At 40.3% G+C, this 19,145-nt stretch overlaps 2 protein-coding genes and 1 long non-coding RNA gene across 3 annotated transcripts; 2 read left to right on the forward strand and 1 right to left on the reverse strand.

The window, feature by feature from the left end:
• Positions 156-1,429, forward strand: LOC110268568. Its single transcript, XR_002356798.1, has 2 exons — positions 156-351; positions 1,299-1,429. It is a non-coding gene; the product is annotated as an uncharacterized LOC110268568 (long non-coding RNA).
• On the forward strand, positions 2,058-3,958 carry LOC107623085 (enhancer of rudimentary homolog). Its single transcript, XM_016325226.2, has 4 exons — positions 2,058-2,243; positions 2,385-2,478; positions 2,679-2,799; positions 3,656-3,958. The coding sequence occupies exons 1-4, from the start codon at positions 2,241-2,243 to the stop codon at positions 3,744-3,746; spliced, it is 309 nt and encodes a 102-aa protein (XP_016180712.1). The 5' UTR covers positions 2,058-2,240; the 3' UTR covers positions 3,747-3,958.
• LOC107623084 lies at positions 3,793-7,952 on the reverse strand. The gene is made up of 8 exons (XM_016325225.2): positions 7,685-7,952; positions 7,103-7,588; positions 6,631-6,965; positions 6,380-6,524; positions 5,792-6,132; positions 5,576-5,726; positions 5,131-5,474; positions 3,793-4,940 (listed from the first exon to the last, which is right to left on the reverse strand). Exons 2-8 carry the CDS (start codon positions 7,575-7,577, stop codon positions 4,239-4,241), a joined length of 2,493 nt encoding a protein of 830 aa, XP_016180711.1. The 5' UTR covers positions 7,578-7,588; positions 7,685-7,952; the 3' UTR covers positions 3,793-4,238.

The raw sequence follows: 19,145 nt of genomic DNA on the forward strand, positions 1-19,145 counted from the left end.
ATGCGAAATGCGAAAAAAGGTCACTATTATAAGACATGTAAGGGAGCCTCAAGGGATCCAATTGGCAACCAAAGAAGAAGAAGGAAAGACAATCAAAGGTATAATAATTAGGCTAGTGTTAGTATTTACAGTAATTGTTTTGTAACTTGCCCCCCCCCGGTCGTCCTAGGAAGAGAAGTATTGTTGATCCTGTGTTTGAGAGCCAATTAACAGTTAACAGGGAATAAAGAGAAGAAGACCTTCGAGGTGACATGTAGCAAATGCGAAAAAAGGTCACTATTATAAGACATGTAAGGGAGCCTCAAGGGATCCAATTGGCAACCAAAGAAGAAGAAGGAAAGACAATCAAAGGTATAATAATTAGGCTAGTGTTAGTATTTACAGTAATTGGATAGTTTTTTGTAACTTATATCTGAATGCAAACTATGAATAGTATTGGTTAAGTATTTTGGAACTTCTAATACATGAACACTTTAGATTATCTGTGTTGTTTAGTTATCACGGGATAATATGTATTGACATGTAGGTGTTGTCTTTGTGAGATGTTATTACATACCGTAAATAGTTTGTAACTTTCTATATATTAAATATTTGTGTTTCAAGCTAAATATTTTCATTGCTTATTGAATTTGGTTTATTTTTTATTCAATAAAATTATATGAAAACATACTTCAAATAACAAAACACTGAGAAATTGTCACTTCAACTCAAAACAGTGATAAATTCTAAAAGACCATAAATCACATTCTTACTTATAATTTAACTCACAACAATCTTTCCATTATCAAATTTCAACAATCTTTACATCTTAGTCACCATATTTAATGTGCATCTAACTTATAACATTAATACCCAAAAAAGTTACAATATTTTACATTCTATTAGGTTGAAGTGCAGTAAAAAAGAATCCAAAAAGAATAGCAATGAAAAATGGCATGATGATACATCCATTTTGTCTTGTATATCTTTTTTTTTAACTCTATCATATAGTTTAATCTTCATTTCATCAATTTTGTCCTCCAACTCTTTTAATCTACCATGAACTTCCATCTTCTGCACTTCCACCACCATATAGTTAGATTCAGTTATGAGCTCATCCAGTTACTTAAAATATTTGCAATGTGTTGAAGGAACCTATAATTATGAATAATTATTTTTTAATGAACCTAATTACAGAAAAAATTATAAGATAGAGTGAATACTAATGTACCTTGAAATAACAGCAACCAAAGAACAACCTATTTGGATTATTTGATGTCTTGGATTCAAAAAGAATTGCATAAACTCCACAATTGCAGGTTGGGTGTGTGAACTTCTTCCCCACTATGCCAACATTGTCAGAGTTGTTACTTGAAGAGCTCACCAACTTTTCTTTCCATGGACGACAGATTGAACCTGATGAATGCTCTTTCATGTTCATCATTAAAGGTAGGGTTTGATATCTATGGTTCACATTAACATTTGGGTTTACTCTTTTTAAGAACTAGAATTAAAATGGCAACGTTTTTTATGATTATGTAAATATTTTTTTGTACTATCAACTATAGTAAATCCACGTATAAGAGTGACTAGTACATGTAGGCTTTTTCGATTACTATTTACCCGAAAACCTACAAGAAAGTCCTTTTGATCACATGGAGTGAATGGATAAGAGTTGTGTTGTTATTTTATAATGGTTAAGAGACGCTAGGTCCTTTTCATAAATGATTAGGGATCGAAGTGGGGTTTTATTCTGTTATTTTTTAATAAAAAAATCACACAATTTTTAATGTGTGTGATGTATATATTTTTAATAAATTTAATAAAAATATAACCAAGTTGAGTTGGTTTAATGGTTAGCTCATTAGCCTGTTTAAACAAGCGTTGGAGATAAAAAATTCTGTCTTATGTATACAGTAATTTATTAGCCAACGATAAAATTTTAAATAAAATTTAATATTTTAACATATTAGTCGTTAAACTGTCGGATTGATAATGAAAAATCAAAAACATTTTATTGAAGCATTTCATGATAACTTTTCCTTTTCCGATGAAAATTTAATTAAGGAGAAAAAGAAAAGAAAATATGAAGCGGGGCCAGTGGTGAGTGGTGACGTGGCAGTAGTAGAGTGGGCGATGAAGTGTGATTGTGTGAACTTGCTGTTGAGGTACCTTGCGTTTCTGCAACGACCCCGGCCTCTCTTCTTTTTCTTCTTCCTGCGATATTCGCGTTGTTGCTGTTCTTGTTGTTTCTGTTAAACATGGTGAGAGACTTATTATTTATGTCTATGTTACGATCCTATCAGAATTTCATTTGTCATATCCTCTGTTTTATTAGGTTTTTCAAACTCTGCATGTTCATTCTCTCTTAACCTATACCTTTCTGTTCTTTTCGCATTCTGCAGTCAAATCGCCACACCATCATTCTAATTCAGAGCTCTCACAACAGAGCAACCCGAACTTTCATGGATTTCGAATCAGTCACTCAGGCCATGGATGGTATATTTTTTCTTCTTTCTTTTTCGACTATGTTCCACGTAATCTCCAGGGAATTTAGGGTTTGAGGAGGATCAAATCCTTGTATAATCATGATTGAAATTTGAAAATAGGGGATAATATGACTTTGTTAAGCCTTGTACGGATTTGGTGCAGTGAAGTAGAGAATTTGGATATTAATATTGTGCTTCATCAATCAACAGGTATATGTGCATTGTATGAGAGGAAACTGAAGGAGTTAAATCCAGCTATTCGAAATTTCTCTTATGATATTGCAGATCTCTACAACTTTATGGATGGTCTTGCAGACATGAGTGCTCTTGTGTATATCTCTCCCTCTTTTTTCTTCTGTTAAAATCATGTGCATGCATATATAGTGCTTTGATACTCACATATTTCTTAGTATAATATATGTATAATTTATTGCATTTTGTGCTTTATACTTGTATAAATTAAAGTATAATCTGCTGAGTGGCAACAAAAAAATGAAAACATTGAAGGAAGTATATACCGGTGCTTTGTAATCTTCACAAACTACTGACTAGTAACTTGCTCATTTTCACCTAGCTTTGATCTTGCATGGGAAGGAAAATGGATCCTCTCGTGAAAATTTTCACATGACCTTCTCATTGTTTTTTCTATTGAGTATTGACTGATGTAGAGTTCTGCATTGTTGTTTTCTCTACTAATCAAGCTAGTCAAAACTAAGATCGTGAGTCATAAATGACAATTTATACCAACTACTAGTCCTTAACAAATTGAGTACCTTGCTTATTACTGCTGCTGCTGCTTTTTTTTTTTTTTAATTTGATTTTAAGTTTTTATGATAGGGCACTATTGTGTTGTTGTCTATGAACTATGATCCATATAGGCATTCCCATCTAGTAGAACAATGTTTTGTTGTTGTTTTCGTTTCTTTTTGCGCTCCAAAACCATTTATAGAATCTTAATTGGAGAAAAGAGGATGTTATGAACTAAAATAAACCATGCGTTGTTGTATTATATTCTCATATTCTGCTTCTTATCTAACATGACCCTCTTCAGGGAAAATTTAGAAATAGTGTAGCGTAATGTAACGTTTATAGTTGAGCAATTGTTTTGTTTGTTCGGTTTTCTACTTTTCTCTGTGTACTCGTTGCTTTTCTGGTGACTACTACGACTGTTTGGTTTTTGCTCGCAGCTATGATCATTCCATTCACGCTTACATGCCACATGATCGACAGTGGATTAAGCAAAGAACATTGCGACATTTGAAGAAATTTGCACATTGATAAATTTGCACATTGATTACTGATATGTGATATCCTTTTTTCTTTCTTTTTTTTTGTTTAAAGCGACTATTGTAAAGATATCAAGAAGTGCAGAACCAAGCTACCTTCAATAGTTGGTGCTGGTGAAGTTGTATACTTAAATCACAAATATCAGATAACCTATACTTTTTGGTTGCATTTTAGTCAATGTTAAGTTATTAACCAATTTTCCATTTTTGTTATCCCCAACATTTTGTTCATGCATGCAACGACACCAATTAATTGGTCAAATAATAGATATTTCCCAACTTTTATTAATTCAAGCCTTCATCAAGGATAATTGAACTCAACGCTTTTTTCTTACTATGAGGGGTTTGCAGGAGCGCTATATATATATGGACATGAAAATGTTCAATCTAATTGAATAATCAAAGAGCGCTATTAAATAATTCCTGACAGGCTAAGCTTACGCTTGAATATATTATATAGAGAGTTAAAGTCAAGCAGCCAGAGTTACTGACGAAGCTTTCTAAGCAACCACTTCTTCCTCAAAGAGATATCCAAGGCTAGAAATATCTTGGCCATTCTCTCATCCTCCAATAGATCACATGCATCCATTACCAGCTCGTCATCGATGTCAGGCATAGCTTGAAGTTCACTCAAAGCATTCTCCAATGGGGAATTATAGTCGTTTCTCTCTTTGTTGTTCATCAATGACTTCACAGCACTTGCCATCTCAGACAATGCTTCTTTTACTCTCATGTTCTTCTTGGGAGGTCTAGAGTCCATTGCCTTTGCCCTCGGCCTTTTCTTAACATGCTGTGGTTTTCGACACGATCCATTTGTATCCATTTTGTTTCTTTTTCCAGTCACAACCAAATCTCCAGATCTTCCATTTATATCCATTTCCCTTGGCCTTTCTGTATCTTGGTTTGATATTCCATTGTTACTAGTCACATTCAAATTCCCTGATATTCCAACCATATCCATTTCATCATTTGAAACTCTTCTATCTTGACTTAATATTTCAGTGTTGTCACTCACAACCAAGTTTCCATCCATATCCATTTCAATGGCAATGTCATTTGCATCCATCAGGTGAAGTTGCTCCTGAGAACTCACTCTCGCATCTGACGCAATGTTTCCAAATACCTTGCGCAGATCATTGTAAAGATACAAAATCCTGTTTCTATATGAGATGGCATCTGGGTGATCCTGCAAATAGTTTTCAGGAACAATTTGCAGTCATAAGATCGTTAATTAGTAAGTTACAAATTATTCTGCAAACGAAAATAAGCACATCAAATAAAGAAAATGGATTATTAGCACTAACTGAGGGTAACAATAAAGGCAACTAAAAATCATTATACCAAACAAAAAACAATGTCAATGGAGAGGACACCACCTTAATGTATGCATCCCATGTATCATTTTCGGCAACTATAATTTGTAGGGTTTCATCCCATGCAAATCCACCATGACTGAGAAGATCGCCAATGTCATCATGTAGTTTCATCAAGCAGAGATATTGATCCACTAGAAACTGCTTGTCATACTGATGTCCGAATTTAGCGCAAAATGCTTCAGTCATATGAGTCCAAGCTTGCTCATTGAACAAGTTTCCAATCATATTTCTTCTATTTACTTGCTCAATCATAAGGTCAATAAAACAGCATTCCTTTGATTCCGTCCAATCTATTGTAGAAGCAGCACCACAAACACCATGAAGAGTGCTATTTTTCTGTTCACCTTTATATCATAAATGTTCTTAAGAATATGAATATTGGTAATGTTGTGAATGTAAGACATGACAAGATAAATACGAACACACTATAATCACCGGTCAATACCTGCTATCGACATTGGCATTTCACAACTGGGGTCTGCATTGCGCGATAACTGGATATATCTTGTACCAGAGCATTCCTCTCCAAATATAACACACAGTTTGCGATAGCCTGGCAAAGTTTTAACTCTTAGTGATCGAGCTTCAGGATGTACCTGCAGCAATTTTTTGTTAACCAAGGAACAACCGAGACAGCTGATCAATGTGCAAAATAGGTCACCTTTATATAAGCATGCCAAACATGATCCTGTGCAGCAACTATTTCTCTCTTATCATCCCATGAGAACCCACTCTGCTGAAGAAGATTGTTCACATCATTAAACTGTTTCCTCAAATGTTTGTAACGATTCTTCAGAACTTCTTTGTCACATTGAGATTTGAATTGTGCATTGAATGAGGTAATCATGTCATTCCAAGCCTGGGTAATGAATGTCTGCCCAAGCCTGTTTCCACTTTTCACCTGCTTTAATAACAAGTCAATAAGGCATTGATCCATTGGTGGTGTCCAATATGTTCTAGTACGATCAGATCCACTAGGATTGCGGCATCCTTTTCCTTCACCTTCAGAAAGAAACACATCATTGGCGTAACAACTCGGTTCTCCAATTATCTTAAGGCGTCAAATATAAACTATAAAATATAAGACGTCTTATAATTATTAATTTTCATTATTCAATGTCATAAATGGGATAAATGTAAATAAAGTCCCTGTGTCTAAATGCCATGGGGTTATTGAATTATGGACCATATTGCTAGTTTTCCATAAAACATAAATCCAAATGATAGAAACCTCTAAGTTGCAACTCACCAGCCTTTTTTCCTGATGTCACGTCATGACTTTGTTCCTGATGCAAATTACTGATCTCATCATCAGATACATTTCTGAATATTAATTCTAAATCACGATAGTTTGGCAAAATTTTCAATCTATATGTTCGTGCATGTGGATGTGCCTACAAGAATTTTTTTTAGTCAGTCAGGCACAGGAAACATGTATATGAGCTCATACTCCTCCTCACCCCAACCCCTATCACACCCGAATCTCCCTCGATAATATACCTTGACATAAGCATCCCAGACACTTTCATCAGCAGCAATCATTCGTTGTTGATCATCCCATAAAAATCCTTGTTTTAAAAGGTTTGTTATGTCACAGTAATACTTCAACAGTTTCTTCAGTCGATTCTTCAAAATCCTCTTACAAAAGTGAGAGCCAAATTTAGCCTTAAACATGTCAAGCATATCTGTCCAAGCCTTTTTACTGAACTGATGATTGATTATGTTGCCCCTGCTCAGTTGATCAAGCAAAAGCTCTATAAAATACTGGTCCATTGAAGCACTCCAATCTGTTCTCAGACCACTATTCAATACAGCATTGCTTCCCATTCCATCACCTAATATACAAGTTGCATAACACATCACTGATTCTAAATTCTAAGTTATTTTTAACAGCAATGTATTATGTATAATAATATTTCTAAACAAGCATAGAAGGAAAAAAAAGAAGATAGTTAAAGTAACAGTAACTCACCTCTTTGAACTTCAGAATTAACACATGCATCATGGCTTGATAAACTATACCTTCCATCAGCACTTGTATGACTATATATCACACACAAATCATCGAAATTCAGCACTGGTTTTGTCCTGTAACATCTTGCATCAGTTTGAGTCTCGAGGTATTCATCCCAAGAAACATCATCAGCCACCACCATTTGCCTTGCAGCATCCCATGAAAAACCAGCATGACAAAGAATGTTCTTGACATCATGGAACTGCTTCCACAAACTAGAATACCGAGACTTCAACACATCCTTGTCACATTGGGAACCGAATTTGGCATTGAACCTTGCCAGCATGTCACTCCAAGCATGCTTGTTGAAGGTGTATCCAACTCTATTCCCTCTTTGCACATGCTCCAACATAACATCAATAAAATAACGTTCCATTGATGGGGTCCAATGCATCCTTGAACGATCATTGGTTGAAGCAACTTGGCTACCCATCACGTTCAATCCTTACAAAAGAAAACACAAAAGTTTTTCTGCGTTAATGACACTGTCAAGAAAGAAAATTCATAGTTCATACTATCACAAAATGTTAAAAAAATCACCTTCAAAAAAAGAGAAGAAAGAGACAAATGCCGGCAAGAACTAAGTCATTGGAATTGGAAAAAGATCAGAGCTTTGAAGGTTAAAGGCTTAGTAAAGCTAGAAGTGGTCTTAGTGTGATAGAAAGATTGAAGCTATTAACGGTGGCGCTAGAGTGGTGAGCTCAACAGTTTCGTGAAATTGGTGCGCGTTTGGTAACACTGCAACCCTAATTCCGGAATAAGGAGCAAAACCCTCGTGTACCTGTTTGTTTGGCATTTTAGGCTCGGACCGGAACAATTCATGGACTATTTAATAAATACTTTCATATTTTATTGCAGAGAGCCCGTATATGGGCCAGCTATAAATATAATATCAATAAAATAAAAAATTAAAAATTAAAAGAATAATGTTACTGTTCATATCATAACCCAATGCTAAGGCTTAGGTCTAAAAAAAATGCCCAATCCAAGGAGTTGGTCCTTATTTCACACCAACTTTCTCCTTGAAGTCGGTTCCCACTACGACCTGCTCTAAAGAAGTCGGGAACGAGAATTAGCTGGCAGATAACACTAAAATAACTGCCCCTAAAATTTCTCAACCCACTTTCAGGAGTCATATCTCAACTTTCCTAAGATAAAAGGACGGTTACCCATCTTAAAAGGTGGAGCTACCTCAACGGTGGTTATTGGTTCACCACTATAAATATACTGACACCTCTCAGGTATCTCTAAGTCCCAATACTCTTTAAACCTGCTTACACCCTTGCTGACTTAGGCATCTGAGTGTCTTTACAGGTACCACCCCCCATTCACTCATACTCACAAGTCGGACGGAGGCCCAAAAGCGCAATTTCCTGCGAAGGCTTCTCTCCTCAGACGATTGGGCCAGCCTAACGAGTCCAGCCCATCAATCTCCAGTTACTCATCGTAACATTGGTGCCGTTGCCGGGGACCCGAGAGATCAACCAGTAATGGCGGACAATTCTCCAGAGAATGGCAATACAGCGTCTGATTCCGAACAGGAAAATCTGGACACTGAAAATAATGACGCAGACCTGACCCTTCACCAGGGGCCAACGACCAGCATAGAGAAGGCACATCTGGGTTAAAAAACCCAAAGGTAAACTCCTCGGATGGACGCGAATCGGGAAAGGAAGGGCCACCCCATACGGCCGAACTAATGGGGTTGGTCCATGGTCACCAAGGTCGTTTGGAACAGTTGGAACAGGAATTAGAGCGACAACGAGAGGTAGAGCAAAATTTCAGGGAAGAGATAGAGCAACAAAAAGAGTTAGAAGAAAAACTCTTGAAGCTAGAATCTTCCCTTAGAAGTCGGAATTCCCGTGGCGACCGAGAAGAGTCGCACCTGGGAGGAGAGGATCCGTTCAGTGAGGACACAATGAGGGCGAAAGTTCCAAGAAACTTCAAAAGCCCCGATATGAACCTCTATGACGGAACCACAGACCCGAAGAAAAGTCGGATGTACCTGGCTGATGCTTCTGATGCCACTCGCTGCAAAGCTTTCCCGACCACCCTGTCAGAAGCGGCGATGAAGTGGTTCGATAGCCTCCCCCCAAGGTCGATTACCAGCTTTGAGGACCTCTCGAGAAAATTCTTAATGAGGTTCTCCATCCAGAAGGACAAAGTAAAGCACACGCCGAGCCTCCTGAGAGTAAAACAGGAGGTCGGAGAACCTCTACGTGATTACATGGAAAGGTTCAACAAAGCGTGCTTGGAGATTCAAGACCTGCCCACTGAGGCAGTCATCATGGGACTAGTAAACGGACTTAGAGAATGTCCCTTCTCGCAGTCCATATCAAAAAGGCACCCCACCTCTTTGAGTGATGTACAAGAAAGAGCAGAAAAGTACATCAACATGGAGGAGAATGCCAGACTACGGGAGTCGAGTTGGCGACCTGGGCACCCCCACTCGATAAAAGAGAAAGAAAGGGAGTCCAAGAAAAAAGAGGAAGTCAGTCTCGACAGACCAATGAGATATCACTCGTATACTCCTCTAAAAGTTTCCATAGTGGATGTATACAGAGAAATCTGCAATACTGAAAGACTGCCACCTCCTAGACCCATCAAGAATAAAAAGGGAGGAAACCGTAGTGATTACTGTGAGTACCATAAGATGTATGGCCACTCAACAAATAATTGCTACGACCTCAAAAATGTGATAGAAAGGTTGGCCAGAGAAGGCCGACTTGATAGATATCTCATGGAAAGGTCAGACAATCATGGGAAAAGAAAGCGAGATGACGGGGATAGAAGAGACCCGCCACCACAAACTCCCGAGAGACACATACATATGATCTCGGGAGGATTTGCGGGAGGAGGACTCACCAAGTCATCTCGCAAGAGACACCTCAAGCGAGTTTATCAGGTCGGGAATGAAGCAGCCGACCTCCCAACCATCTTATTTATAAAAGAAGATGGGCAAGGAGTAATTCCTAGACACGATGATCCAGTGGTGATAACCATGATCCTGGCAAATGCCCATCTCCACAGAACTTTAGTAGACTAAGGGAGCTCAGCAGACATCCTTTTCAATCCCGCGTTCAACAAACTAGGGTTGGATGAAAAAGAGTTGAGGGCTTACCCCGATACCCTGTATGGACTAGGCGACACGCCAATAAAACCACTAGGATTCCTTCCCCTCCACACAACCTTTGGAAAAGGGGAAAAATCCAAAACTCTGAGCATAGACTTAATAGTTATCGACGTAGGGTCAACATATAATGCCTTGATTGGCAGAACTACCCTAAATCAACTCGGAGCAGTGGTATCTACCCCTCACCTTTGCATAAAATTCTCGACATATGCGGGGATAGCTACGGTACGGGGAGACCAGAAATTGGTAAGAAAATGCTACAATGAAAGCCTGAACCTGAGAGAAAAAGGCAAGGAAGTACACACCATAGATCTCGGCGGCGCGAGAGCTAAAGAAGAGCTGCGGCCACAACCAGGTGGAAAAACTGAAGAAGTACAGATCGGCGAAGATAAAGGAAAAAATACCAACATAGGAGCCAACTTGGAGGAAAACCTAAAGCAAAGGTTGAAAAAACTCCTAAGAGATAATTCTGACCTCTTTGCCTGGAAAGCTTCCGACATGCCAGGGATAGACCCCGAGCTCATGTCCCACAGACTCTTAGTATATCCGGGGTCACAACCTGTACAGCAGCATAGGCACAAGCTCGGCCCGGAACAAGCTCAAGCGGTGGAAGAGCAGGTACAAGCACTCCTGGAAGTCGGCTTCATCAGAGAAGTTAAATATCCAACATGGCTAGCAAACATAGTGCTAGTCAAGAAGCAAAACGGCAAATGGAGGATGTGTGTCAACTATACTGACCTGAATAAGGTATGTCCCAAAGACCCCTATCCACTTCCAAGCATTGATACTCTAGTGGACTCTAGCTCGGGGTATCAATTCTTGTCGTTTATGGATGCCTACTCGGGATACAACCAGATCCCGATGTACAAGTCGGATCAGGAAAAAATATCCTTCATCACGCCTTGAGAAAACTACTGCTATGTGGTCATGCCATTTGGATTAAAAAATGCCGGGGCGACATATCAAAGGCTGATGAATAAGGTGTTCACTCCCCACCTCAGGAACTTAATGGAAGTCTACGTAGACGACATGCTAGTAAAAATCAGGGAAGAAACCGACCTCTTGAAAGACCTCTCGCAAGTCTTCAACACCATAAGGTTGCATGGGATGAGGCTAAATCCAGCAAAGTGTACCTTCGCGGTGGAGGCTGGAAAATTCCTGGGGCTTATGCTGACGCAAAGGGGGATTGAAGCAAATCCCGATAAATGCAAAGCCATCCTGAAAATGAAAAGCCCGACTTGCTTAAGAGAGGTTCAACAATTGAATGGTCAACTTGCAGCCCTCTCCAAGTTTTTGGCAGGATCAGCATTAAGATCCCTTCCACTGTTCTCGCTACTAAGAAAGGGATATCAGTTTGACTGGACTCCAGAATGCGAAGAAGCATTCCAGGAGTTCAAAAGGTTCTTGAGCCAACCTCCAATCCTGACCCGACCTCTAGTGGGGGAAGAGCTCGTTCTATACTTGTCTGTAGCAGACAAAGCTGTATCATCAGCCCTGATACGAGAGGATGAGGTCGGGCAGCATCCAGTGTACTTCACCAGCAAAGTTCTACAAGGCCCTGAACTAAGGTACCACAAACTAGAGAAGTTTGCCTACTCCTTAGTAACAGCCTCATGGAGGTTACGACCTTACTTCCAAGCCCACACAATAAGAGTCCAAACGAACCAACCCATGAAGCAAATCCTCCAAAAGACGGATGTTGCAGGGAGAATGGTTTAGTGGGCAATAGAACTCTCCGAGTTTGACTTGAAGTACGAAACTCGGATGGCAATTAAAGCCTAATGCCTCACCGACTTCATAGCGGAATATGCGGGAGACCGAGAGGAAAAGCCAACTACATGGGAACTATACGTAGATGGATCCTCAAACAAGACAGGAAGCGGTGCAGGCATAATACTGGTTAATGAAGGGGGAACACAAATAGAGGTTTTCCTTAAGTTTGAATTCCCAGCTTCTAATAATCAGGCAGAATATGAAGCCCTGATTGCAGGCTTAAAGCTGGCAGAAGAGGTCGGTGACAAACCCCAATTTGACGGTTTGTTTTGTATTGAATTTAGAGCATCTTGATAACCTTTTGTCACATTTAGCCTAGGAATTAGCATGATTTTGTTATCTCTCCCGTATTTGTGATTAAGTGTAAAAACATGCTTTTTAAGCCTTATTTTGATGAATTCTATTTCCTCTTTGATTCCATAAGATGCCTTGATGTGTTTGTTAGTAATCTCAGGATGAAATAGGCTAGGCATGGATCAAAGGAAGCAAGGAAGGAAGCATACAAGTGGAGAGAAGCATTAAAAGTCAAAGAAGCAAAATCAGAGCCATGCACGCGCACGCGCACAAGGCGCTCGCGCGCACATTGCGAAACAGGCCAAGGACGCGCACGCGTACCATGCGCGCACGCGCCGATGATGGCACATGACCTCATTAATGCAACACGTGCCTGGCGATTTGAGAGGTTTTCTGAACCCATTTTTGGCGTCAAATTGCTAAGGAAAAGAAATAAAAGGATGAAGGATTAAGGGGAAGGGGGATCATCATCACTTTTAACCAATAATCACTTTTAGTTTAGAATTTTAGAGAGAGAAGCTCTCACTTCTCTCTAGAATTAGGATTAGGATTAGGTTTAGTTCTTAGATCTAGATTTAGATTCATGTTCTTCTACTTCTACATCTCAATTCCTTGTAGTTACATTGATTCTTCTTCCATTCTTTTATTGCAATTTCCTTTATGTTGTTCTTGTATTTTGTTGTAGATCTAGTATTGTTCCTTCTACATTCTTCCAATTCAATAAGAGGTAATTCATAATAAATGTGTCTTCTTTGCTTTTCTATTGTTGATCTCTTGTTTTTATAGTTGTAGATTCCTTTAATTCTTGCATTTAATAATGTTTACTTCTATTGCACTTTATGTGTTTGTTGAAATGTCTCTTTTAGTTTTAGTGTAGATTTTGTTCCTCTTGGCCTAGGTAGAGTAATTAGTGACACTTGAGTTATCTAATTCCTTTGTTGATTGATAATTGGAGAGGTTGCTAATTGGTTTGGAATGCACTAAAGCTAGTCTTTCCTTGGGAGTTGGCTAGAACTTGTGGCTCAAGTCAATTCATCCACTTGACTTTCCTTTATTTAGTAAGGGTTAACTAAGTGGTAGCAATGAACAATTCTCATCACAATTGAGAAGGATAACTAGCATAGGACTTCTAGTTCTCACACCTTACCAAGGGCCTTTTATAGTTGTTAGTTTACTTTTCTTGCCATTTATAATTCTTGTCTAAAAATCCTAAAAACCCCAAATATAACTCACAACCGATAACAAGACACTTCATTACAATTCCTAGGGAGAACGACCCGAGGTCCAATACTTCGGTTTATAAATTTTAGGGGTTTGTACTAGTGACAAACAACTTTTTGTATGAAAGGATTATTGCTTGGTTTAGAAACTATACTTTACAACGAGATTTTATTAGTGAATTTCTAAACCGTCAAAAATCCGTTCATCAGTCGGTGTGACAAAAGTGACGATATTTAGTGACTCTCAAGTGGTGACCTCCCAAATAAATAGAGAGTATCAGGCCAAAGATCCAAATATGAAGAGATACTTGGAAAAAACTCTGGAGCACCTTGGGCACTTTGCAGAAACCGAAATCAGACATATAACTCGGGATCTTAATAACAGAGCAGACGCCCTCTCCAAGTTAGCAAGTACCAAACCAGGGGAAAATAATAGAAGCTTGATCCAGGAAACTCTCCAAGAACCCTCTGTGGTGAAAACAGAGGACAAACAAGATGTCCTTGAAGTAACCGGGCTAAACCTCGGATGGATGAATCCCTTAGTCGAATACCTAAAATTCGACATCCTCCCCAAAGAGGAAAAAGAGGCCAAGAAAATTCAGAGGGAAGCACAATACTACACTCTGGTGAAAAATATCTTTTATAAAAGAGGAATATCAACACCATTGCTGAAGTGCGTACCAACCTCAAGGACCACTGAAGTACTAGAGGAGGTTCATAATGGGATCTGCGGAAACCACCTCGGGGCCAGGTCACTAGCCAGAAAAGTAATCCGAGCCAGATTCTATTGGCCAACCTTGCAGAAGGATGCCACAGAATTTGTGAAGAAGTGCCAGCCATGCCAGATGCACGCAAATTTCCACGTGGCTCCCCCCGAGGAGCTCATCAGTATAACTTCTCCATGACCCTTCGCAAAATGGGGGATGGATCTGTTAGGACCTTTTTCCCAGGCCCCAGGACAAGTCAAATACTTAATCGTGGGAATAGACTACTTAACAAAGTGGATAGAAGCAGAGTCATTAGCCACCATCATGGCTCAGAGAAGTCAGAGGTTCCTCTACAAAAATATTATCACAAGATATGAGATACCTCATTCTATCACCACAGATAATGGAATCTAGTTCGCCGACTCTACCTTTAGAAGCCTAGTAGCCAGTATGAAGATCAAACACCAGTTCACCTCGGTGGAACATCCACAAGCAAATGGACAAGTCAAGGCACCTAACAAAGTCATACTGGCAGGATTAAAGAAAAGACTACAAGACGCAAAAGGAGCTTGGGCTGAGGAGCTCCCACAAGTGTTATGGGCTTACCGAACGACGCCTCAATCTGCCACAGGAGAAACACCTTTCCGACTTGTTTATGGCGTGGAAGCCATGATACCAGTAGAAGTCGACGAGCAAAGTCCAAGGGTGATCTTCCATGATGAGGTCGGAAATGTACAGGGGCACAAAGAGGAACTTGAATTGCTCCCCGAAGTCCGAGAGCAAGCCCAGATAAGAGAAGCGGCATTGAAGCAAAGAATGACCACCAGATACAACAAAAAAGTCATTCGAAGGAGTTTCACCCCAGACGACTTGGTCTTAATCAGGAACGACATTGGAGTCAACAAATCTGGGGAAGGGAAGCTCGCTGCTAATTGGAAGGGACCATACAAAATTAGTGAGGTCTTAGGAAAAGGTTATTATAAGGTGACCGACTTAAACGGCACCGAGTTACCAAGGTCATGGCATGCTTGTAATATGAAAAGGTACTATAGTTAAAAGTGAACTCTACTCCCTGATGTACTCTTTTTCCAACTTCATTATTTTTCCCAAAATAAAAGGGTTTTTTCTAAAGGAGGGTTTTTAACGAGGCATCACAGTAGAGAATAAGGGACAATAGACAGTCAAAAACCCTTAGTAGCAGTAAAGTACCTTCGCAAATAAATAAAAATCTTTTACAATATCTCTTATAAATTCCTTCTCGCTTTCTTTCTTTCTACGAAACACGCCGACTTAAGCTCGACAAAGCGTGAAAATCCCATGAACCGACCTAGATGGTCGTCAGGATAAAACGACGAGATACAAGTTGGTGTAAAGAGGTTATAAAAGTCGATCGTGGTAAACTCGGAAATTATCTGACTTACAAGTCGGAAAAACCGAGAAACAAAGAAATGCATCGCAAAAATAACCTAAGTCATAAGAACTCAATAAATCAAAAAATTAAGTATAAGGAATACCAAAAAGAGATCGAAAAACCTAGTGAAAGCACCAAGGCAAATGCTATCCCTAGTCCATAAGAAATTTCAAGAAAAACTTAGAAAAAAGGACAGCCAGTGAAGGAAAAGGTTTTTTCAAAAGGAAAGATCAAAGAGGTTCTTTTTCAAAACCTAAACAGACAAACATGCACACAATAAGACAAAGAAAGGTAACTTAAAACCCTTATCTAAAAAAGTGTATTTTTTGTTAGCGGCCATAAAAGGCCAAGAAAGTGTCAGTAAACTACCACCACAGTTTAAAAATAAATAGTTTAAAAAAGGGGAGACCCACAGGCCGGGTCCCCATATAGCCACAATCACTTTTTCAGTTAGGAAGGACGTCACCACCAGAGCTGGAAGGAGTAGTCAGAGCACCGCCAGAGTCAGGAAGAGTAGTCAGAGCACCATCAGGACCAGGGAGAGAAATATCCATAGGAGATGGAGTGGAAGTTCCAGAAGCCTTCGAAGAACTTGGGGCATCTTTTGGTCGGGGAGGGGACTCCATTATCCTTTGTCCCCGAGTCTTTATATCAGACTCGGTGACATATTGGGGAGAGAGAGGAGAAACGATAGCCCCGTCAACCACAATCTTGTCCGGATCCAAAGGAGAGAGATCCAGGTCGGGAGCAAGAACTCCGACCTGTTCCTTAAAGATCCACCACGCCTCTTCAGCCCCGTCAGCAATAGAGTCCTCCAACTCCGTATAGGCCTCCCGAGCTCTCATCAAGTCCTTCTTCACCTCCACAAGGTCCTCGAACAAACTCGAATAGCTCTCCTGCGCCTTCTCCCTCAGGCCCTCTGCCATGGAACACTAGGCCTGCAACTTCCTTTCCCTCTCCTAGAGGCCATTCCTCTCCTCCTTCAATTTGGCGATCTCCTCCCTCAGCACCTTCTCCTGCCTTTGATATAAGCGAAGCCTCCCATCCAACTCCTCAACCTTCGAGGATGAACCCAAAGAGCTAAGGGGAGTCTTCTCAAAGATATCAAGGAACTGTGTGCACACCCCTGCCGCCCTGATACTCTCTTGAGCCAGAATGGTAAGGTGGTTTCGAACAGAAGCATCATCCATACCTATACGAGTATGAGGATAGATATGCTTCCGAACGAACTGAGGCGCATCCACCTTGGCCTCACCTTCAAAAGAAGAGCTAGACTCTAAAGTCTTGCGCTTCTTCTTTTCAAGCTCAGGGGAAGATCGGGGAGGGGAGGACGGCAGAGAAGAGGCTGGGGAAGAAATGACAATAGGTTGGGTGGGGGTCCCCAAACTGCGAGAAGAGAGGGGAGGGGAAGGAAGTGAAGAACCAGCTGCCCTGGCGCCGCCGACCTTGGCACGGGACCTCGCCTTGGCCTCCTGAACTCTCTGGTAAGACTCCCTAAAATTCTTCTTCGCCATCTCTATAAAAAAACAATTAGGTAGCCAAAATCAGTAAAACAAGTCGGAGAAAACAAGTTGGAAAATATGATAAACAAACAAAAAGCTACCTAGTTTTGCCTGGACAAAAGTCGGAGTCTCCTGGAGAAACTTTTTTGTATCCAGGTAGGGGGTTCTCCCCCATACTTCTCGAAGGAACCCCACAATGGCCGCCTCCACTTCATCTAAGTCATCCAAGCCATATTTTTCACAAGGGGAGGCCTCTAGCCAGTACAAAGGAAAGCGAGGGGAAGAATTCTCATCCAGGAAAAAGGGGTGGTGACCCTCTACAGCTTGAACTTTGAAAAAGTAAGTTTTGAAGTCATGGAAGGATTCATCGAAAAGGGTGAAGACTCTCCGACCTTGTATAGCCTGGAAAGACACCCACTGTTGTTTATTATTTTGCCCACTGAAGGGCTTAGTCATGTGGAAGAGGAAAAAGAAAATTCTCAGAGAAGTCAGAAAGTCCAAAGCATGGCTGATAAATTGGTAAATTTTCAGAAAACCCTCAAGAATTAGGGTGAAGTTGGGTAGGAGCAACACGGCAGTGACATAAAACGGCTATTTCAAAATCAGAAAAAGGAAGAAAAATACCCAAACGGGTAATCATGCTCTCATACATATAGAAAAAATGAGGGGCTGCCTCAGTAGCCCTCGCAAAGCAAACCCGGTCTTCTGGACCCGGGACAATCAACTCATACTTCGGCTGATCCTCATCAGAAGTACAAATTCTATGATGAGTGCGAAGGTTGGTGATGAAGTCAGTATCTATAAAGGGTTCCTCCCCCAGAACAGTGACATCTACCCATTGAGTAAGGGTTTCTATAGAAGACATTCTTTCCTAAAAAGGTATAGCGAAACCTACAAAGGAAAAAGAAAAAAGGATCAAAAACAGGGTCTCTAAGGGGCCTGGAATCAGACAAGAGTCACTAAGAGCCTACGAGCCAATTCTCCTCTCTAAAATAAGAACATGCAAATAAAAGCACTTCGTAAAAAGAGAGTAGAGAAAAACTAACCTTTGCTTGAAAAAGGGAAGGAGCAGAGAAAGAGGAAGTCCCTTCGAACAAAGCTTCTTTCGAACAGAGGAGAGAAAGTGTGAAAATTTTCAAAAACGAAGCAAGGAAAGAGAGGGAAAGTATTTATAAAAATGTTAGGGGCATAATAGTAAAAACGGAGGCCGTCATTTAAGGAGAGGCGCCGTTCCCAATGTAACTGATCCCCGCGTATAAATACGCAAATTCCTAACGGACGCGACGTTTGATTAGACGCGACTGTTGAGAATTTTCAAAACATGTCAGTTCTAAAAAATCACGTTGGTTCCTTATCAAGTCGGCTGCGATTCCGAGTTAAAATACTCGACCCCAATTCTTAAAAGAAATTGGGCTCGAGTAGGGGCACTGTTCATACCCTGGACCAACGCTAAGGCCCAGTCTAAAAAGAAAGGCCCAATCCAAGGAGTTGGTCCTTATTTCACACCAACTTTCCCCTTGAAGTCGGTTCCCACCACGACCTGCTCTAAAGAAGTCGGGAACGAGAATTAGCTGGCAGATAATACTAAAATAACTGTCTCTAAAATCTCTCAACCCACTTTCAAGAGCCATATCTCAACTTCCCTAAGATAAAGGGACGGTTACCCACCTTAAAAGGTGGAGCTACCTCAACGGTGGTTATTGGTTCACCACTATAAATACACTGACACCTCTTAGGTATCTCTAAGTCTCAATACTCTCTAAACCTGCTTACACCCTTGCTGACTTAGGCATCGGAGTGTCTTTGTAGGTACCACCCCCATTCACTCATAGTCACAAGTCGGACGGAGGCCCAGAAGCACGATTCCCTGCGAAGGCTTCCCTCCTCAGACGATTGGGCCAGCCTAACGAGTCCAGCCCATCAATCTCCGGTTACCCATCGTAACAGTTACTTTTACTACA

Source organism: Arachis ipaensis, chromosome B10 (assembly GCF_000816755.2).
Source record: "Arachis ipaensis cultivar K30076 chromosome B10, Araip1.1, whole genome shotgun sequence".
Taxonomy (NCBI): domain Eukaryota; kingdom Viridiplantae; phylum Streptophyta; class Magnoliopsida; order Fabales; family Fabaceae; genus Arachis; species Arachis ipaensis.

Excerpts from the sequence above, each read along its gene's own strand:
- LOC107623085 (XM_016325226.2), top strand. Across the intron at positions 2,479-2,678 it reads AGTCACTCAGGCCATGGATG|GTATATGTGCATTGTATGAG; the intron begins GTATATTTTTTC and ends ATCAATCAACAG. Across the intron at positions 2,800-3,655 it reads GCAGACATGAGTGCTCTTGT|CTATGATCATTCCATTCACG; the intron begins GTATATCTCTCC and ends TTTTGCTCGCAG.
- LOC107623084 (XM_016325225.2), bottom strand. The coding sequence starts at position 7,577 with ATGGGTAGCCAAGTTGCTTCAACCAATGATCGTTCAAGGATGCATTGG. Across the intron at positions 6,133-6,379 it reads GACATCAGGAAAAAAGGCTG|GTGAAGGAAAAGGATGCCGC; the intron begins GTGAGTTGCAAC and ends TTCTTTCTGAAG. Across the intron at positions 5,727-5,791 it reads TTTGGCATGCTTATATAAAG|GTACATCCTGAAGCTCGATC; the intron begins GTGACCTATTTT and ends AAATTGCTGCAG.